Below are 22,320 nucleotides of genomic sequence, written 5' to 3' on the forward strand. Positions count from 1 at the left end.
TAAGGGCACTGTCCACCCACGAGGCTGATGCTCTGTTTGGGATTAGGAGACAGAATTCCCGAGTGTTCTCATTTTTGATATGTGACATAGAATGAAACCTCTTTTCCCAATTCAAAGGTGATGCCCTCCAACCTCTGGAGGAAAGGGAGATGAGTGCCACAGGGTCTGAGAGAGGACTAGGAGGACCATGGTCAGGGTCAGCTTCTGTAGGGTGATGAGGTCGGGCAGAGGATGGAGGTGGGCAGCCAGGACCCCTGCATCAGGTTGAGCAGGTTGTTCACTGTACAAGGAAATCTCTGGAGATGGAGGTTGAGGCCATATGCTGGAAGGCTCTGAGGGCCGTGTCAGAACTGTGTCTCATTCCTTTTGGGAGGTTTGGATGGAGCTGTGGGAGGGGAGAACTGAGACCTAAATCTAACCTGAGCCCCACTTGAGCACCTGGAGAGATGTTACAGGGGCTATATCAGCCATCACCTGAATTGCTGGTTGATGAGTTAATTCCCGGGAACAAAGGCTGGAGGAGAGATCATTCAACCCCAGGGCGTGACAAGGGGCAAAGTAGAAACCGGGAAAGACCCCTAGACAGACCTGTCGCATGCTTCTGTGTGGGTACCTCCTCCAGGCAGTGACGCACCCCACTCAGGGATGAGTGGACTTGGGGGCTCCTACAGATCAGCTCCTACTCTGCAGGGCTCGGCCTGGCCCACCTCCACCCAGCCAGCTCTGAAAGGGAGTCCGCCCTGTGAACAAGACCAGCCCCCTGACACCGGGTTGGTTGTCGCTGTAGGTGTCTGACACTGGTGCTGGGCTTAGAGGTGACAACCAGAAGGCCCTTGGTACATGTTTGCTGATAGAGTGGCTCCTGTCACAAGTCCTGGAGTGTCTTCCCTTTTGCCACAGGGAGCCGGGCCAGCATGGACCAGCCTGGGCAGCTCATCTCCTTCAGTGAGGCCCTGCAGCATTTCCAGACAGTGGACCTCTCCTCCTTCAAGGTATGACACCGCAGGGGGTGGGGTGACGGGGTCCTGAGCAAAGCGCTTTCTTCCCCCAAGTCAGGTTTCTACCCCATCAGGATAGGCCATGGGAAGATCCCCTGGAGAAGGGCACGGCAACCCACTTTAGCATTCTTGCCTGGAGAATCCACATGGACAGAGAAGCCTAGCGGACTACAGTCCATGGCGTTGCAAAGAGTTGGACACGACTGAGCGACTAAGCTCAGGACAGGGCACTGGGCAGGCAAGAGGGAAGCTTCCAGTCGAGGGCTCTGTCCCAACTGAGAAATCCGAGGGTACAGGATCACAAGTGGCCAAGGACCCACGTGTCGTGTGGTCTCAGGGACTGTGTCCCTGGAGCTCTAGCGGTCCTGTCTTATGGGGGTCCGTGGAGCTGCTCCCCACTCTCCCGTCCTAGGGATGGGGGCGTCTGGAATCAGATGCTAGAAGTCCCTCGAGGAAGCAGGGTGGCCTGTCCAGAAAGCTGAGTGATTCATGGCCAATACAGGAAAAATTTCCATATCTTAGAGGAACTAGAAGTTCTTTGGGAATTTAAAAAATATGTGGGGTTGGAAAAAGAGTGCTAAGGAAATGAAAAGCTGGCAGACATCCTGAGTGCCTAGTGGTAAGTTTAGAGGACTGTGAATTCAAATGTTCAACCTAAAGCCTGGCTCGAGGAGAGAGGCTGAAGATAGGAATCAGACTGATCCCAGAGAGCCGGAAGCTGCTGAAATCAGAGTATCCTAAGCCCTGCAGCAGTGGCTCTGAACACGGAGGCGTCAGCAGGAGCTGGTGTAGACAGAAGGCGCCAGCTACCCCTCAGGGGTATCCAGCTCCAAGAACGTGCCCTAGACTCCCCTTCTCACCGACTGTCTTATCCTGGAAGTTGAGAGGGCCGCTAGACTGTATGTCTTTTACAGAGAGAGACAAACACAGACATACAAAGGGTGGAAGCAGCCCTGCTGGGAGACTTGTTCTGGCGTCTGTCTGTCTGTCTGCCTATGTATCAGATGCCAGTCCCCATAGCCAATGCCCTCTAGCTTCCTTGGAAGTCAGTGACAGAGCCATTTCTGGAAAACCCCAGAGGCTAAATACAGACTGATATAGGCTGATACAGGCTAAATAGAGGCCGATTAGATCTGGGCTTAGGAACATCTCTTTCTGCTTACAAAGAACCTGAGAGCAGGAAGAACCTGTTCCTGGAGATTTATTTTTTATTTTTATTTTTTTTACTCTTTATTGAATTTATTACAATATTACTTCTGTTTTATGTTTCACTTTTTTGGCTTGGAGGCATGTGGGATCTTAGCTCTCCAGTTAGGGATCAAACACCCCAACCAGGACCCACACCCCCTGCAATGGAAGGTGAAGTTCTAACCACTGGACTGCCAGGGAAGTCCCCTGGAGATTTATTAATAGCAAATGCTTCATAGCTTCTGCCCTGTTTCCCTGCCTCAGAGGCCAGCCAGTTAGTTGGGAACCATTTGTTTCTGTAAGACCAGTCCTGTACTGAGCCTCCTGGTAAGTTCACGAGAGCAAATGAACTCAGCACTGTCCACTCTTGTACCTTTCTCCCCAGAAAAGAATCCAGCCCACCATCCGAAGGACCGGGCTCGCTGCCCTCCGGCACTGCCTCTTCGGGCCTCCGAAGCTCCACCAGGGCCTCCGTGAAGAAAGGGACTTGGTCTTGACCATCGCTCAGTGTGAGTGCATGGCCACAAGGCAGGTGCTGCGTGAGCACTCCGACAGAGAGAACGGTTTGTCCATCCTGTGGCTGAGACTAAACCGAGGCTCTTGCATTAACCACGTTGTGGGGAGGGCCGGGTGTGGGCGTCCAGGCTTGGTCTGTCTTGGCTGTACGTTCTCTGGGAAGCACTCCGTCCTCCCCTGAGGGCCAATCCAGCAGAGCATGTTTGTGTTTTGGGGCAGGTGGCCTGGATAGCCAAGACCCCATGCATGGCCGAGTTCTCCAGACCATCTATAAGAAGCTGACTGGCTCCAAGTTTGACTGTGCCCTCCATGGAGACCACTGGGAAGATCTGGGCTTTCAGGGTAAGAGAGAAATGGTTCTTCTCCCTGACTCCTTATTCCAAGACTAGCGTGAGAACCCAGATAGTCCTCTTCCTGTTATGCCAGCACCATTAGACGGAATATCTGGGGCAAAGCATTCCAGGAAGAGGGCACAGCAAATGCAAAGGCCCTGAGGCCTTCTGAGAAGTAGCAGTGGCTGAAGTGGACAAGAATAGTTCACTCGGAGCCTTGCAGGCCAATGTAAAACATTTACTCTAAGTGGAATGGAAAGCATGGGAGCTATATGATTTAGAATCCAGTGTTGTTGGGTTTTTTTTAATTAATTAATTAATTTGGTTGCTCAGGTTCCACGCAGCACGTGGAATCTTCATTCTTCCTTGTAGCACACAGGAACTTTTAGCTGTGGTATGTGGAATCTTGTTCCCTGACCAGGGTTCCAAGCCAGGCCCCCTCCATTGGGAACTTGGAGTCTTGGCCACTGGACCCCCAGGGAAGTCCTCTAGTGTTTTCTTTTTGTTCTTTTCTTTTTTCTTTTCCATTTATTTTTATTAGTTTGTTCTTTTCTTTTAGTGTTGATGAAAATTGTGTTTTACATTATTTCACTTTTTTTTTTTAATTTTTTTTATTAGTTGGAGGCTAATTACTTCACAACATTTCAGTGGGTTTTGTCATACATTGATATGAATCAGCCAGAGATTTACACATATTCCTCATCCCGATCCCCCCTCCCACCTCCCTCTCCACCCGATTCCTCTGGGTCTTCCCAGTGCACCAGGCCCGAGCACTTGTCTCATGCATCCCACCTGGGCTGGCGATCTGTTTCACCATAGATAGTATACATGCTGTTCTTTCGAAACATCCCACCCTCACCTCCTCCCACAGAGTTCAAAAGTCTGTTCTGTATTTCTGTGTCTCTTTTTCTGTTTTGCATATAGGGTTATTGTTACCATCTTTCTAAATTCCATATATATGTGTTAGTATGCTGTAATGTTCTTTATCGGCTTACTTCACTATTTCACTTTTTGAGTGAAACGAAATTATTTCACCTGTTTTTCAATTGTCCGTTTTTTTCTAAACCATATATAAAATTACATTTGTATAAAACAGGAGAAGATCTTGATTTGAAAAGGAAATTTTTGTGCTCAAAATTTATTGGTGCTCTGTTGGTATTGACGGTATGTTTAAGTCCCTTTACCCTCCCTCGTCTATAATATAATTGACTTGTACATGGAGAATCACATCAGTGTTATGATTTTTCTTTCAACCATTAATTTAAATAACTCAAGAGGAGAAGGAAATTCTGTTGTATTTACCCATATGTTTACTCTATCCCTTATTATTTCTTCCTTTCTAATCTTCTAAGATTCCTTCTTTTTTCACTTCCCTTCTGTTTCAGGAACTTCCTTCAGCCATTTTCTAAAGTAGGTCAGCCAGCATAAATCCTCTTAGCTTTCCTTCATCTAAAAATGTCTCGATTTCCCCTTTACTCCTGAAGGATAATTTCTCTGAATGTAGAATTCAAGGTTAACAGATCTTTTCTTTCATCCCTTGAAAATAAATAGGCTGCTTCCTTTTGGCTTCCATAGTTTCTGATGAGAATTCTGCTGGCACTTAAATTATTGCTTCTTGGTAGATGAGGAGTGGTTTCTCTCTCTACTTTCAAGGTCTTTTTTGCTTACTTTTTTCTTTTGTTTGTAGGAGTTTGACTATGATATGTCTTAGTGGAGATTTCTTTGGGTTTATCCTATTAGGGTTTTGCTCAATTTCTTGAATCTGTAGGTTTCTGTCTTTTGGCAGTTTGGTAAATTATCAGCCATTATTACTTTGAGTACTTTTTTCAGCCCTTCTCTTTCTCCTGTCTTGTATAATTCTAACCACACATATGCTAGATCTTCTGTTACTGTTGCTCTTAGTCCCAGAGGCGCTGTTCATTTTAAGGGGATGTCTGTGTAGCCCAGAGGTCTCCAAGGCTCTGCTCATTTTGTTTTGTTTTTTCTCTCTGTTGTTCAGAGTGGGCTGTTTATATTGTTCCATCTTCAAGTTCACTGGTTCCTTCCTCTGTTGTCTCTATTCAGCTGTTGAGCCCACCCAGTGAGTTTTTAATTTTAGTTATTATATTTTTCAGTCCTAAAGTTTCTGTTTGGTTCTTTACATCTGATATTTCTTTACTGAGACCTTTATCAAAGGCATTTGTAGGTTTCTGTTGTTGTTGCAGAAAATTACCACAAATTTAGTGGCTTAAAACAATACAGGGGACTTCCCTGGCAGCTCAGCAGTTAAGGCTCTGTGCTTTCAACGCAGGGGCCACAGATTCAGTTCCTGGGTGGGAACCTCAGGTCCCACATGTTGCGCAGTACATCCCCAAAAGAAAAAAGACCCACAGATTTACCACCTTCTAGTTCTGTAGTTGAGAAGTCTGATGCAGTCTCTGCAGCAAGATCAAGGTCACCACAGGGCTGTATTCCTTTTTAGACTCTCTAGGAGAAAAATCTATTTCCTTGCCTTTTCCACCTTCTAGAGACGTCCCACATTCCTCCTCCTTCAAAGCCAGGAACACAGCATCTCTCAGAGCTGAATCTGTCCTCACATCCCTCTTTCTGATGCTGTGTTTATACCTCCCTGTCACAAGTTTAGGGGTTCTTCTGACCACATTCAGTTCAGTTCAGTCGTTCATTGTGTCCGACTCTCTGCGACCCCATGAACAACAGCACGCCAGGCCTCCCTGTCCATCACCAACTCCCGGAGTTTACCCAAACTCATGTCCATTGAGTCAATGATGCCATCCAAACATCTCATCCTTTGTTGTCCCCTTCTCCTCCTGCCCCCAATCCCTCCCAGCATCAGGGTCTTTTCAAATGAGTCAGCCTTTCACATCAGGTGGCCAAAGTATTGGAGTTTCAGCTTCAACATCAGTCCTTCCAATGAACACCCAAAACTGATCTCCTTTAGGATGGACTGGTTGGATCTCCTTGCAGCCCAAGGGACTCTCAAGAGTCTTCTCCAATACCACATTTCAAAAGCATCAATTCTTCGGTGCTCAGCTTTCTTTATAGTCCAATTCTCACATCCATACATGACCACTGGAAAAACCATAACCTTGACTAGACGGACCTTTGTTGACAAAGTAATGTCTCTGCTTTTCAATGTGCTGTCTAGGTTGGTCATAACTTTCCTTCCAAGGAGTAAGCGTCTTTTAATTTCATGGTTGCAATCACCATCTGCAGTGATTTTGGAGCCCAGAAAAATAAAGTCAGCCACTGTTTCCACTGTTTCCCCATCTATTTCCCATGAAGTGATGGGACCATGGGATGCCATGATTTTAGTTTTCTGAATGTTAAGCTTTAAGCCAACTTTTTCACTCTCCTCTTTCATGTTCATCAAGAAGCTCTTTAGTTCTTCTTCACTTTCTGTCATAAGCATGGTGTCATCTGCATATCTGAGGTTGTTGATATTTCTCCCGGCAGTCTTGATTCTAGCTTCTGCTTCTTCCAGCCCAGTATTTGTCATGATGTACTCTGCATATAAGTTAAATAAGCAGGGTGATGATGTATAGCCTTGACATACTCCTTTTCCTATTTGGAACCAGTCTGTTGTTCCATGTCCAGTTCTAACTGTTGCTTCCTGACCTGCATACAGTTTTCTCAAGAGGCAGGTCAGGTGATCTGGTATTCCCATCACTTTCAGAATTTCCGCAGTTTATTGTGATCCACACAGTCAAAGGCTTTGGCATAGTCAACAAAGCAGAAATAGATGTTTTTCTGGAACTCTCTTGCTTTTTCAATGACCCAGCAGATGTTGGCAATTTGATCTCTGGTTCCTTTGCCTTTTCTAAAACAGTTTGAACGTCTGGAAGTTCATGGTTCACATATTGCTGAAGCCTGGCTCGGAGAATTTTGAGCATTACTTTACTAGCCTCCCTGGTAGCTCAGCTGGTCAAGAATCTGCCTGCAATGTAGGAGACCCCATTCGACTCCTGGGTTGGGAAGATCCACTGGAGAAGGGATAGGCATCCCACTCCTGTATTCTTGGGCTTCCCTGGTGGCTCAGCTGGTAAAGAATCCATCCGCAATGTAGGAGACCTGGAATCGATCACAGGCTTTGGGAAGATCCCCTGGAGAAGGGAACAGCTACCCACGCCAGTATTCTGGCCTGGAGAATTCCATGGACTATATAGTCCATGGAGTCCTAAAGAGTTGGACATGACTGACTACCTTGGGCCCAGCCAAATAGCGAGGGTAGTCTCCCTATCCTGATTGGCAGCCTTCATTCTGACTCTAATCTTGATTCCCCCTTGCTGTGCAAGCCTTTTATTTTGTATTGGGGCATAGCCAATTAACAATGTTGTGATAGTTTCAGAAGAACAGCAAAGGGACTTAGCCATACATATACACGTATTCATTCTCCCCCAAACTCCTCTCCCATCCAGGCTACCATATAACATTGAGCAGAGTTCCCTGTAATATACAGTAAGTCCTGGTTGGTTATCCATTTTAAATATAGCAGTGTGTACATGACCATCCCAAACTCTATCCCTTCCCTCATCCTTCCCCCAGCAATGTTGCTATTAATTGTCTTTTGTCATTCAAGTTGAGATTTTCCTAGTTCTTCGTGTAATAGTGATTTTTTAATTTTGTTCTAGACATTTGGGGTAGTATATAGTGCCACTGTGGATCTTCTTTAAATCTTCTATTGTAGCAGGCCTCCTCTGACACTGGACAGTGGGGGAAAGGTGATGTCACCTCATTATTGCCAGGTGGGGATAGAAATCCACGTATCCCACTGAGCCTCCACTAATACCACTGGCTGGGAGGGGCAGAGGTGCCTCATTGCTGTTCGCATGTCACCTCCCCTGACATCCCATAGAGACTGGTGGGCTCCTTAGCACCAGGGAAGGATAAAAGCCCCTTCCCTGCATCTCTGACTGCCCTGGCAGAGCTGAGGGCCACCTCATTGCAGTCAGTCAGAGGAAGTCTAGATTCACCACCTGGGCAGTGATCAAGGTCATTGACTCAGGGAGCAGGGATTTCATTGTTGTTGTTCAGTCACTAAATTGTGTCCCAAGTCTTTGGGACACAAAGCCTGTAGCACACCAGGCTTCCCTGTCCTTCACTATCTCCCAGGTTTGCCCAAGTTCATGTCCACTGAGTCAATGATGCCATCTAACTGTCTTATCCTCTGTCATCCCAGAGTTCTCCTTTTATCTTCAGTCTTTACCAACATCAGGGTCTTTTCCATTGAGGTGACTCTTTGCATCAGGTGGCCAAAATACTGGAACTTCAGCTTCAGCATCAGTCCTTCCAATGAATATTCAGGGTTGATTTCCTTTAGGATTGTCTTGTTTGATCTCCTTGCTGTCCAAGGGTTTCATTAAACTCCCTCAGTTTTCTCTTGGTTTCTGTTTTAGGAACAAATCCAGCCACAGACCTCAGAGGAGCAGGCTTCCTTGCCCTCCTGCATCTCCTGTACCTGGTGATGGACTCAAAGACTTTGCTGATGGCCCGGGAGATTCTCCGCCTGTCTCGTCATCATATCCAGGTGGGGCTTTGGTGAGAAGCCAGCAGAGAAGGCTGCAGGGCTAGGACCTGGGCATAGGGCTGTCCTGAGTAGTGGGGGCAGCTTCGTGGGTAGATCTCCAATTGCTGAGGGCCCGCAGGAGAACTAAGGCAAACAGACATGGGCACCCCCATTTCCCTGACCTGGCTGGAACCTGAGCTCCACACTGATTAGTGTATGTCTCAAGCTAGTGCCTCAACTGCTCAGAGCCTTGGTTTCTTCATCCGTAGAGAGGAGATCATGGAAACTTCAGCTGTGTAGCTGAGGAAGTTAAATGAGGTAATGTACACAAGCACGGGACACAGCCCTGGCATCAGTGTTTCAGCGTACTGCCCTCCCGACACCGGCATGTTCTCCTGACCCTGGGGGAGGGGGCATTCGGCCTTTACGTGCTCAGAGGAGAGGCTTTGCCTCCTAGGGCCGGGTGACACACATGGGCTTACTGAAAGCTCAGAAGTGGCTCCTGTAGTCCTCAGGTTCTGTCCAGGCCTCTCTTCAGGGTTTTCCCCTGTAGTAAAGATGGTAGTCCCTTGATTTTAAACAACAAACTTGACCTGTTTCCTGCTATTCATCTATCCCAGATTCATGGGGCCTGGAATTCATTCATTTACTAAACAGATACTTATTCAGCATTCCCTGTGCTAGTTATTGTTCTTGGTGCTTGGGATGCATCAATGAGATCCATCTAGCAGGGAGGACAAGACAGTAAGTCTAATACATAAATAAATAATAGGGTATGTTAAGTGCTAAGTAGGCAAGGTTGGGAGAATATGGGTGGATTACAGTGGTTTTTTGGCGGCATTGAGTTCGCATTGCTGCATGGGGGCTTTTTCTAGTTGCGGCACAGCATCAGTAGTTGTAGCTTACAGGCTCGCTACTTGCAGCACTTGGGCTTTGTTGCCCTGTGGCATGTGGGACCTTAGTTCCCCAACCAGGGGTCAAACCCACTTCCATGCCCTGCATTGGAGGCAGATTCTTAACCATTGGACCACCAGGGAAGTCCTGGGATTACAGTTTTCATGGGGTATTAGGGTAGCTCTCATGAGAGGGTGAGACTTAAACCATGCCTTGAAGTTTGGGGGATGGATGTTAGCCAAGCTGGTGTTTAGAGGAAGAACATTCCGTGCAAAGGAAGCATCGCGAGCCAAGGTTCCAGGAAGGAGTGTGTCTCATAGGAAGGGATGGCAGGAGGCCAGCTGGAGCAGAAGGAGCAGGGAGGGCAGTGGGAAGGAGGTGATGGGGTAACAGGGACCAGGTGGTGTCGCACCTGATAGACTGTGATGAGGACATTCACTTTTACTCTGAGTCAAATGAGGGTTTTGAACAGCCTGGAGTGATAGGGTCCAACTTACATTCTTTGAATGCATCCTGCCAGCCAGTGGGTTGAGAGTGGTCTCCCGTGAGGACTTTCACAATCAAGCTAGAGGTGATGGTGGTTTGGTCCAGAGTATTTTTCAGAGGAGGTAGGATGTGATCAGATCCTGGGTATAGAATCTTGAGTGTATGGGCTGTAGAGAATACAGCCAGCATATTTTTTGAATGGATTGCATGCAAGTGTAAGAAAAAGAGAGGAGTCAATGGTGCTTTTTAGCCTGAGCAGCTGCAAACCCAGAGTGGCAACCAACTGAAATGGAAAAGAGCAAGTGTGGGGCGGGGGTTCCATTTGCCATATGAATTTTAGATTGAGGTTATGCATTTTGGGCAAGAACCCTACGGAAGTGACAGCCCTCACGTCGGGAGTACCCATGCCACTGGTGAGGTTAACCTGGAGCACAGGGTTAAGGTGGTACCAGCCAGGTCTCTCCTCTGTAAAGTCACTATTTTTCCCTTTGTAAATAATCACTCTTGGGGGAATATACTTTGAACATGAACATGTTAGTCGCTCAGTTGTGTTCAACTCTTTGCAACTCCATGAACCATATCCCACCAGGCTCCTCTGTCCATGGGATTCTCCAGGCAAGAGTACTGGAGTGGGTAGAAGATCCCTTCTCCAAGGGATCTTCCCAACCCAGGGATTGAACCTGGGTCTTCTGCATTGCAGGCGGATTCTTTACCATTTGAGCCACCATAATTAATCACTGTCTTGGAGGATGATACCTTGAAATTATATAAATATCCTGTTTTTCCTCAGACTTGGTTCTAATGGTGATTTTATGTTTCCCTCATCCCCCTCACGTTTGTTAGTTGGAATTCTTCTATAAGAAAGAAGTATCTGTGCTATGTATTTATTCAGGTACTTTTTATATCAGATATTTATTTTATCTATAGGTTATAATCCAGTACTCTCATTATGTATTATGTATTTTGTTGCTCAAATTGCTCCAGCCATGTCCACTTTAAGAGCTCTTTCAGGTTGGTACCTGTGCCCTTTGAACATGCCCTGTCCCTTTTTGAGCACTTTTCTACTTTCTAGATCTGAGAAGACACCCTCAGCTCATGTTTTATTTTCCCTGTGTGATTCCCAGCCCTGAAACCAAACACTTCTCCGCGAGCTTTTGTTCTTTAGTTGGAGAATGGTATCTGAAAACCAAGATCTGAATGCTGGTGTTCCCACTGCCATTACGATTTCCCTGCTTCTAGGCCCTCTCAGCGGCCAGAGCTTAGGAGATGTGTATGTGTCACTGATTCCCTCGACTCTAATAGGAATGGTCTCCAGGGGTAAGTGGACCCGCCCAGCTGCCAGCGCACTTCACAGAGAACAGGAAGTAGGGTGTAATGAGAGAGGAGCTGAGAATGAGTAACTAAAGGTAAGACTTGCAGCATTTTCATCAGATCACTGTGTCTCAGAGCCTGGGCAGGCCAGCCTGTGCTGCAAGAAGAGACAGCTCCAATAACCATGTTGCTGGTCATTATCACTTAATTCTCAGAACCTCAGCTTCTTCCTTTGTAACATGAGAAAATAATTCCAACCCTATAGATTATGCTGAGTTGGAGAAAAACTGTATAAAGTGCTAAGCACATTAGTTACTCAAGGAGTATGTTAGTTATCATAGTAACTTTTGATTTCCATGAGTAAAAATACATTTTTACATATATCTTATGGATAATATAAACATATGTAATACATAATCATGTTTTCAAAATTGTATCTGTACTTGCATGAGCGTGCACAGACACACACACAACATCATACGCGTATATATACAGCCATTGTAAAGTAGATTCTTTTGAATCTAAAACTTTTTGTGTGTGTTTAGTCACTCAGTTGTATCTGACTCTTTGTGGCCTCATGGACTGTAGCCTGCCAGGCTCCTCTGTCCATGGGATTCTCTAGGCAAGAATACTAGAGTGGTTTGCCATTTCCTCCTGCAGGGGATCTTCCTGACCCAGGGATCAAACCCGTGTCTCTTATGTCTCCTGCATTGGCAGATGGGTTCTTTACCACTAGCGCCACCTGGACTACAAAAACAAATAATCACACAGTTCCTATCACGTGGGCAGTTTTCTCATTTCTGATGTTCACTGAATATCTCTATTATCTTTTGAGGAAAAAACACTCATTACATCTGATGACTTCACATTTGCCTGTCTCTTCCAGGAGACACTGGAGGAGGCAAGAGGGCACTTCATGAGGATCTGGTTCTGAGATAGATCAGGACCCACAAGTTGAGAATGTGGGTGTGTTCAGTGGTCCTTCACAATGCAGGGAGGTAATGTCTGGGTCAAGTTTAAGAACCAGATCAGTTAGCTTATGAAACAGTGCAATCTCCTGCAGCAACGCTGCTTCATCATAAGAGTCCCAGAACTTCCCTGGTGGTCCAGTGGTTAAGAATCTGGCTGCCAATGCAGGGGACATGGGTTCAATTCCTGGTCTGGAAAGATTCCCATAAGCCATGGAGCAACTAAGCCCGTGCACTGCAACTGCTGAAGCCCAAGCCCTTGAGCCCGTGCTCCACAGCAAGAGAAGCCACCACAATGAGAGGCCTGTGCACCGCAACTAGAGAGTAGCCCCTGCTCACCACATCTAGAGAAAGCTCGTGCCCAGCAGCGAAGACCCAGTGCAGCCAAAAATAAAAAATAATTAAAAAAGAAAAAGTGTTCCGAAGGTTGAGGGGTAGCTTAGCAATCATGGGCTAGCCTCTTGTTGTAGAGGCAGTGGAGACCCAGAGAGGGAAGACAGCTTGCCCAGGGTCCCACAATTCATGAGTATTTCCTAGAAATCATCTCGGAGCTCAGTACCTCCCTTCTGGTGGGGTATTAAGGCTCTCTTGTAAGACCTTCCTATAGAAACAGGGAAGCCAGGGTAGAGGGTTATTGCCAGTTCAGCATCCCTCGTTTGTTTTCAAGGACAGGCTTGACTGAGGTGAAGGGGGCAGGTCCCTGGATATCCAAGGGAAGAAAATACCAGGCTGAGGGAAGAGCAAGACGAGAGAGGAAGCCCTGGGTACGGGGCCATCTGGGTACGGACCAGCCTGACCACTTTGACTAACCTGTTCGTCATCCCTTTGCCCACTGGCCTTTGTGTAATTTATAGTGAATTTATATTTACTCCACAATATGCATGCCAGACAATAAAAGGAACAGCAGCTTAAAATAATAAGAGGGGCAGGTGTAGGTGTCAGGAATCTAGATCCTAGTTCCACCTGTGGTATGAATACTTAGCTGTGATTTGAGGCAAGTCAGCTATGGGCTTCCTGGGTGGCACTAGTGGTAAGGAACCCGCCTGCCAATGTAAGAGATGTAAGAGACTCGGGTTCAATCGCTTGGTCTGGAAGATCTGCTAGAGGCAGGCATGGCACCCCACTCCAGTATTCTTGCCCGGAGAATCCCATGGACAGAGGGGCCTAGCAGGCTACAGTCCATAAGGCCACACAGAGTCAGACACGACTGAACGACTTAGCACGAATGCACTTACCCTCTCTGGGTATCAGTTTGCCCTTTTATGAAATAAGAGATTTGGCCTAAATGATCCTAAGGTCCCTTCCACCTTTACAGTTCTTTGAACTCTTAAGTCCTTCAGTGTCTTTTTTTTTTTTCCCTTCTTTTTTTTTTTCTTCAGTGTCTTAAAACTTCACTTCAGGCCCTTATGAATCTTGAAAATACAGTTTTCCAGGAGGCACGTAGGCAGCCACAGGAACAGCTCAGGGACACAGCCCTGCCAGCAGCCAGTCCTAACTTTGGACTGACTTTTGATACACCTTTGACTGCCAAGAGTAAAGGAAACCAGAGGCCTAATTCAGAGGCTGAAACAACAGCTGGTAAATATTTGGGGGGAAAGAAAGTGCATTAGTTTAAGGGCTCGACATTCAATTTTAGAAGAACTTACCCTAAGGCCAAATACAGTCAGCCACAAGGTGGTGCTAGTAGGAAATAACCTGCCTGCTGATACAGGAGACTTTTTTTTTTTTTTTTTTTTAATATTTTATGTATTCTTTAATTGGCTGCATGGGGTCTTAGTTGTGGTATGCAAACTCTTAGTTGAGGCATGTGGGATCTAGCTCCCTGACCAAGAATCAAAATTGGGTCCCCTGCTTTGGGAGTGCAGAGTCTTAACCACTGGACCACCAGGGAAATCCCAATACAGACTTAAGAGATGTGGGTTCAATCCCTAGGTCAGGAAGATTCCCCTGGAGGGGGAAATGGCAACCCACTCCAGTGTTCTTGCCTGGAGAATCCCATGGGCAGAGGAGCCTGACAGGCTACAGTCCACAGGGTCGCAAAGATTGGACATGACTGAAGCAACCAAGCGCAGCATAGTTCCCTCAGGAGAGAGCTGAGGCCTCAGTGATACATCCTGCTAAAGAGGAATTGGCCAGACATTACAGATGCTGGGGGACCCTGGACTCCATGGAGGCGTGTGATCCATGCTGTCCTGAGGAGGGGAGTGCTACAATTCAGATGGCGAGATGCAGGCTACATCGGGCTGATTGCTGGCAGGCAGAGAAGCAGCTCACCACAATAGTTACTCACAGTCAACAACTGGTATCATCTTCCATGCCATTCCCACCTGTTATTTTATTCTATCAACATGATGAGCCTGCCAAGAGGTTGGGCAGAGATGATCCTTGGAAATCTTCATTTCCCAGTAAAGGAACATGAGAATCAGAGCGATGAAATGTGTCTACACAAAGTTGGACAGCTAGGAAGTGGTGAAGCTGGCGTGAGGACCCCCGTCTCCTGACAGCTCGCCCAGCAGTGTGCTCCTTACAGTGGGGATCTTGGCCAGCAGCCCACCTCACAGTCACCTGGGGGAATGCAGGTGCCCAGGCCCCTCCCTCCACGGAACTACTGAACTGGAATCTCCAGGGGGTGGGGCTGTGTTGGCAGCAGCTGCCACAAAAATAACCAACCGATCTGGATTTGGTCTTCCTGCTTCAGGGTTCAAAGGTGAGGCATGAAGAGAAATGAAATTTCAAATGAAGACTCAGACGTGTCCAGGTCTGATTCCCTCTGCTGTTCTTTTAGTCAGTTCCCAAAACACCACCTCAGTGTAATGTTTTAGCTCAAAGCCTCACCTTTCAGGTCCGAGGGAACTGCTGAAGGAAAGGAGATATTTTGCTCTGAATTCCAGTTTTTCATGGCTTTTTAGTAAGTAAGTTTTTAATAAGAATGTTCCCCAGGGAATTCCCTGCTGGTCCAGTGGTTAGGACTAGTGCTTTCACTCTGGGGGTGGGGGTGGGGGCTGTGTTCAAACCCTAGTTGGGGAACTAAGGTCCCACAAGCCACACAACCAGAAAAAAAAAAAAAAAAAAGATATTGTATAAAATAAAGTACTTTGGGAAAAAAAAGAGTGTTCCCAAGAGTGAATGAATGCTAAGTTCAGATCCTGTGTTAATTATGTTACTACATGTTCTCGTTCCCATATTTATTTTTAGACTGAAGGAAATCAAGGGAAGGCATGATATTACACAAGTATTGTGATAATTAAGTAGTCAATACCTGAATGTACAGATGCACTGCTGCTGACCTCAGCTATGGATAATTATGAACATCTGTTAGCACCTCCTCAGGCCAGCACTGCGCTTAGCATTTTGCCCATGTGATCTAAATGACTCCTCAGAGCAGCTCCGCGAGGCAGGTCGTGGGCTAGTAGAAAATGTAGCCTGTGGATCATAAACGCTGTCTCAGAGAGTTTGTGTAATGGTTAACAAATTGACTCCACCCAACATGGCCCTTGTGTCGGGGTCCCCAGGACTACTGCCAGGTTCATCGGTTCACTGAGAGGACCTCAGGATTTGGCCTATAGTTGTTCTCTCAGCTGTGATTAACTGCAGCAAAAGCAACATCAGCAGAGGGAAGAAGTGTGTGGACAAAATCCATCGGACACCAGACACAGGCTTCCAGGAGCTTCCTCTCCCCGTGGAGGCACATGAGATGCATGGAATTCCAGCAGCATCACATTGGCCAACACGTGGATTGTTGCCAGCTAGGGTCTGAAAGGTTGTTGCTGAACCGTGAAAGACGCCGGGATTCTTGGCCTCCAAAGGAGAGGAATTCAATCCGGGGCCAGTGACGAGGCTCGATCGCTCAGAGCTTTTGTGTAGTAAAGTTTTATTAAAGTATAAAAGAGATAGAGAAAGTTTCTGACATAGACATCAGAAGGGGGCAGAAAGAGTGCCCCTCTGCTAGCCTTTAGCAGTATGTTATGTACCTATCAGCAAGCTGTTAATTAGAGAAAGGAGATGTCTCAAAACTTAGAGTGGCACCAGGCCCCTCACCCACAACATGCATTTTGCCATAACACTGGCACAAGGTGAATCATCCCGGGCCATAAAACAATTGACGTGAATCTTGAAGAAAGGCAGATTTCCAGGTAAATATATAGTTTAATTAACATAGATTAGGAGAACAATGGCATACTGGTTCGTTGAACCCTTATGGGTTCTGAGTCTTAAGCGGGGAACGGACCTGAAGAAAGACAGGCTAGGGTAAATATACAGTTCATTAACATAGCTTAAGAAAAACATTTCCATAAGAAAAATGCATTTGTTAGATCAGGGTTTGAGAAAAGTTAAGTTCAGGTGGAACCAGGTGTGGTCATGGCAACACAGAATTCTAATAGAAACCTTTTAAATCATGTCTTATAATTTCATTTACATAAAATGTCCAGAATAGCAAATCTAAAGAGAAAATAGTTACCAAGGTGTGGTGAGAGTTGAAGGGGAGACAGGAAATGAGTGCCCCTTTTTCTTTTAACAATTGTTAACAACTGCTGCCTACAGTCACGCTGGGATGCTGTGAAAATATGATAACTCGAATTCTATCATAGGCCCCATTGTGAAAGTTATCATCACCTCATGAAGACAGTGCTGCCTGGAGGGTCAGAGAAATTTAAGTCTTGTACCAAATATAGCACATCTTAATTAAAAATAAATTTTTATATATTAAAAAATAATAATAATAATTTTGTATAGAGAAGGGGAAAAAAATCTGACACTTGTAGTTTGTTTCCTCCTGCTGCTTAAGAGAGAGATAAAAAAATGTCTGACACTTGCTGCCTCTTTCCTCCATTTGGAGACCTGTGGCCTTCCTGCCTGTTACCCTCTCAGGTCCTCACTAGTGATTCAGTATCTGAGGTTTCTACTGGGGGCTGGTCATGCAGGCACCGTGTGTGTGTGTGTGTGTGTGTGTGTGTGTGTTAAGTTGGGGGCTGGTCATGCAGGCACTGTGTGTGTGTGTGTGTGTGTGTGTGTGTGTGTATGTGTGTTAAGTTGCTTGAGTCATGTCCAACTCTTTGTGACCCCGTGGGGGCTGGTCATGCAGGCACCGTGTGTGTGTGTGTGTGTGTGTGTGTGTGTGTGTGTGTGTGTGTTAAGTTGGGGGCTGGTCATGCAGGCACTGTGTGTGTGTGTGTGTGTGTGTGTGTGTATGTGTGTTAAGTTGCTTGAGTCATGTCCAACTCTTTGTGACCCCGTGGGGGCTGGTCATGCAGGCACCGTGTGTGTATGTGTGTGTGTGTGTGTGTGTGTGTGTGTGTGTGTGTTAAGTTGCTTGAGTCATGTCCAACTCTTTGTGACCCCGTGAACGATAGCCCACCAGGCTCCTCTGTCCATGGGATACTCTAAGCAAGAATACTGGAGTGGGGAGCCATTTTCTCCTCCAGGGGATCTTTCCAACCCAGGGATCAAACCTGCATCTTTTATGTCTCCTGTACTGGCAGTAGGTTCTTTACCACTAGCACCACCTGGGAAGCCCACCATCTGTGTAACATGTACCAGAATTCCAGAACCGGATGGAAAGCAGGTGTTCAGCATAAACCATATGGTTTGCACAAACAGATTAGGTACAGTGAGTCAGCCTGGGGGAGTGGTGGGAACCTTCTCAAAATCCAGGTTCCCAGATGCCAGCCTTCGAAGCATGCTTTTGTAAGGAGGGCAGCCACAGGTCTGCTTTGTTCACTATTTTCTGCACAGCACTCAAGGTATTTTGGTTTTTCTTTTAATTTATTTATTTTTTGGCTGTGCTGGGTCTTCATAGCCAGGAGCGCTTTTCTCTAGTTGCGGCAAGTAGGGCCTACTCTCTAGTGGCAGTGTGCAGGCTTCTTGCTGTCGGCCTTCCCTGGTGGATCAGATGGTGAAGAATCCACCTGCAATGTAGGAGACCCAGGTTCGATCCCTGGGTCAGGAAGATCCTCTGGAGAAACAAATGGTAATCCACTCCAGTATTGCTGCATGGAGAATCCATGAACAGAAAGCCTGGTGGGCTATAGTTTATGGAGTTGCAGAGTAGGACACCAGTGAGTGACTAAGCACACACACTCTTGTGGAGCGTGGGCTCTGGGCACACAGGCTTCAGTGGTTGTGGCTTCCAGGCTCTAGAGTGCAGCCTTAGTATTTGTGGTGCTCAGGCTTAGTTGCTACGGAGCATGTGGGATCTTCCCAGATCAGGGATGGAACCCATGTCCCCATGTCTTCCCCCAGGAAGACCCCTGCATTGGCTGGCAGATTCTTGTACCACTAAGCCTTCGGGGAAGCCCCAGCACTCAATGTTTATTTCCTTTTTGGTTTCAAGAGAAGAGAGAGCCGAGTCTCATGGAGTTTCGGTGGCCTTCCTGAGGACACACAGCTCACAGGTGGCCAGGCCAAGATCTGGAATCCAGGTGTCATGGAAGACCCTGAGAAAGATCCTTGTGGAACCAGATGACCCTCTCCAGTTCAATGTGTCCACCAGAACTTTCAGCAGTGAAGGAAATATTCTGTCTGCACTGTCCAGTGTAGCAGCTCCTAAACACGTGTGGCTGTTGAGCACTTGAAATATGGCTACTTTGACTAAGGAGTTGAATTTTTAATTTTACTTAATTTTAAATTAATTAACATTTCAGGAGCTTCATGTGGTTATTTGCTGTTGTACTGGACAGCACAGTTCTACATCATAATGTAACAGATTTTCTTTTGGGGGGTAGCAGATGGAATATGTAGATTTTGGTTCTTGTTCTAAACTAAGGGACACACTGGTCTACGTGTTGCTCTCAGCCAACATCCTTGTGTGGGTACTGTGGTGGAAACTAACATGTAATATTTGCAAATCCTCTGGGAAAAGCCCCTTTTCATTTGGTTGGGTTTTTGTTGTTAAAGAATAGGAAAGGGGCTTCCCTGGTGTCTCAGTGGTAAAGAATCTGCCGGCCAGTGCAAGAGATGCAGGTTCGATCCCTGGTCCAGGAAGATCCTGTATGCTGTGCAGCAGCTAAGCCTGTGCTCTAGATCCTGGGAGCTGTAACAGCTGAGCCCATGTGCTGCAACTACTGAAGCCCGCATGCCTAGAGCTTCATGCTCTTCAATAAGAGAAGCCACTGTAATGAGAAGCCCATGCACTGCAACTAGAGAATAGCCCCCACATGCTCTAACTAGAGAAAAGCCCACACAGCAATGAAGACCCAAAAATAAAGCAAAGCCAAAAATTAAATAAATAAATTTATTTTTTTTTTAATCTTTTATAAAAGAATAGGAAGTGGCCACTGTAAAACTACAGCATTCATGTGAACCCCACGGGGAATTCCGAGGCCCTTTTTGGTGAAGCACCCTGGTGGACCCCGGCTGCCCCTCTCAGGAGTGTGACCTGCACAGCCCGTTCTCAGGCCTCTGTGTTACCAAGAGTTGGGGTGCACCCAAGTCAAGGCTGACTCTCTGCCTACTTGTACTTTCTCTGTCAGCTTTTGGGTAAAGAGCTTATGAGCAGTGAAATAACCAGAAGCCTACAGAAGGGAGAAGAGATTTTAAGAACCTACTGAATTGGTTAGATAACTGCACCTCACCCATCCTGTGTCCATCCAACCCCAGTGGGTGATGTGGTCCACAGGCAGCAGACAGGATGGGTCTGATGAAGGCCAAGGAGAGCTGGGGGGTGGGATGCTGAAGAGGCTGAGAACTAGCACAGAGGTTTGTGCACCAGCTTTGGAGTGCATTGACCTCAGTAGGAATCCTGGTTCTGTGCCTTAGGAAAGTTACTTAAGGTCATTAGGCCTCAGTTTCCTTATCTGTAAAATGGGAATATTATGGTGAAAATTAAGTGTAAGCATCAATAATGCTGGCTGCCTGCCTCTGGCTGTGATTGTTGTCATCTCCCGAGGGCCAGTCTAGATTATGGGCAACGGGAAGCACAGAAGGTGAGAGCCTGGAATGCCACTGACCTGGTACCCCATCCATTCTAGCAATTCCCCTTCTGTTTGATGTCTGTGAATATCACGCGTATCGCCATCCAGGCCTTAAGGGAGGAGTGTCTCTCCAGGTGAGTCCTCATGCTGCTCACTGCCCTGGCTGTCAGAGCCTGGTTCCCTCACCCCACCATCCCCCCCACCATCTTATCCCCCCAGCTCTCTTCCAAACCTTCTGGCTCCAGGAGACCTGGACAGACTACCCCTGCACCAGCCTCCCAACCCCTCCCTCCTCCTCACCCTGACCTCAGACGTGAAGGCTGCCCTGGGAAGGGTCCCCTGGGGGACAGGGTGTAGGCGCCCCCAGGTGTCTGTCCACTGCTGAGCGGGTGCCCATCCTCGTCCTGCAGGGAGTGTAACCGGCAGCAGAAAGTGATCCCCGTGGTGAACAGCTTCTATGCCGCCACCTTCCTCCGCCTGGCGCACGTCTGGAGGACACAGCACAAGACCATCTCAGACTCGGGCTTTGTCCTCAAGGGTGCGCTCGCTCTTCTGGGGGTGCCTAGCTCCTGCACTCCTAGAGTCCCTGGGTTCAGGGACCCCAGGGTGGTTGCTCAGCTGGTTTTGGCCGGCTTCCCTTCCCCCCACCCCCCATTCACACCCTCTCAAGTTTCAGCTTCCCCACGTCTCCATCATCCCAAGTCTCCATCACCCCACCCTTGGGAGCCTGCCGCTCTCCTCCCTTTCTGGCCAAACAACTCTGGTGACCATATTTTCTGAATCAAAAGCTGGGCCCAGCTTTTGGCTCAGTTAGACTGACTATTCAAAATTGAGATTGTCCCGGACAGGGTAGAGTGTGTGGCCCCTGTGCGCGAGTCTGGTGTCTTGGTTCTCCTCTCTGGTGAGCTCTCCATCTTAGAAGACTCCTTTCCCCTTCTCTCCAGAGCCTCTGGGTGGTGCATCCCAGAGCTCCCTCCCCCAGCCTTCTGTTTCCCAATCCTCTCTGTTCCAGATTTGGAGGCGTCGGCCAAGAAGAGCCCCAAACGGCTGCTCAAAACCCTGGAGATCTACTTGGCTGGAGTGTCAAAGGGACAGGCCTCCCTGTTGGGGACACAGAAGTGCTCTGGGCCACAGGCCCCTCACTCCAAGGATCTCACTTTCACGGGCGTGTGTGACCTGTCATCACACTCGTCCGAAGGCACCTGGCTGATCTGACCAACCCCGGTGGCCACCAGCCAGGAAGCCTTGGAGGGGCTTTCAGAGGGCGGACCCTAGCTGGGCCTCGCCCCTTCCGGTCCTAGCCCAAGGAATGTAGGACGCCCCTGGGCCTGGTGGGTGGAGCCAGGGGCCCTCACCTGCTTGAGACATCAGGAGCCATTAGATTAGACTCACTCTCTGGAGCCCTGCTTTCAGGGCGAGGAGAGCTTTGCTCTATTACTAGTTGGGCGACAGCTTCCATAGTCGGATTCCAGGTAATATCAGTGACAGCGAATGGATCATCAGGAGGGAGACCCCATATGCATGTTCCACACAGTCCTCCATCAAAGATGCTCCCAAGTAGAAGCGCCAGAACCTGGCAGTGGGTCTTTCAGGCCCTGGAGTCCACAGGACAGGGACCAGATGGGGGCTGAGTAGTTAGAATGTGAAGGGAGAGGGTAGTCGCAGCAGCAGCCAACAGGGGGCGGTGTGAGCTAAGAGTGCTTGCCTTTTCTGGTCTGGCGCTCACCCCACCCTCATCTCTCCCCATCCCTCCTCCCACTGTTCGTGATAGGGAACCAGGCCGCAGCTGGGCTCCCCTCATGTCCCATCAGGGCTGGTTTTCTGGCGTGGTTGAAGGAAGGAGGAAATTCACACACCAGCAGTTTTTGAATAAAATAATTCTTCTAGGTTTAGGATCTCAAGTGTTTTCCTTCCAGACACATTTTGCACCATCCTGTGGCCGTTATCCCAGGGTCCCCCGTGACAGCCAGGCACTCGCCAGCTGACAGCCTGGTTGTTGTTGGCACTGGTCACAGGCCCCGGGAGAGAAGGCTACTGTGCCCTAGCCACACTCCTGCCTAGTTCACAGGCCGTCCAGCCTCATCCGGCTGCACTTACAGACCCAGAGACCCTGCACACTGTAGCCACTGGCCGAGGTGGCCCTGGCTGTTCTTAAGGGTGGCTGTTATGAGGCATCCACACAGGGTTTTTCCCACATTTGCTTCTGGGGAAGCT

The 22,320-nt window shown here is 47.7% G+C and overlaps 1 protein-coding gene across 2 annotated transcripts in view; it reads left to right on the forward strand.

The window, feature by feature from the left end:
* ELMOD3 (ELMO domain containing 3) overlaps positions 1-21,994 on the forward strand; it is a 34,178-nt gene extending 12,184 nt beyond the window's left edge. The window contains exons 7-13 of one of the 2 annotated variants that reach the window (XM_061155245.1): positions 901-992; positions 2,572-2,695; positions 2,922-3,044; positions 8,428-8,558; positions 13,576-13,774; positions 20,164-20,240; positions 21,119-21,994. In XM_061155245.1, coding sequence (XP_061011228.1) covers positions 901-992; positions 2,572-2,695; positions 2,922-3,044; positions 8,428-8,558; positions 13,576-13,774; positions 20,164-20,240; positions 21,119-21,316 — 944 coding nt within the window. In that variant the 3' untranslated portion in view covers positions 21,317-21,994. Of the gene's footprint in view, positions 1-900; positions 993-2,571; positions 2,696-2,921; positions 3,045-8,427; positions 8,559-13,575; positions 13,775-20,163; positions 20,241-20,516; positions 20,645-21,118 lie in introns of both variants that reach the window. The other variant, XM_061155246.1, reaches the window with a different exon arrangement.
* Positions 21,995-22,320: the final 326 nt, after the last annotated feature.

The sequence above is a fragment of the Dama dama genome, chromosome 11, assembly GCF_033118175.1.
Source record: "Dama dama isolate Ldn47 chromosome 11, ASM3311817v1, whole genome shotgun sequence".
Lineage (NCBI taxonomy): Eukaryota > Metazoa > Chordata > Mammalia > Artiodactyla > Cervidae > Dama > Dama dama.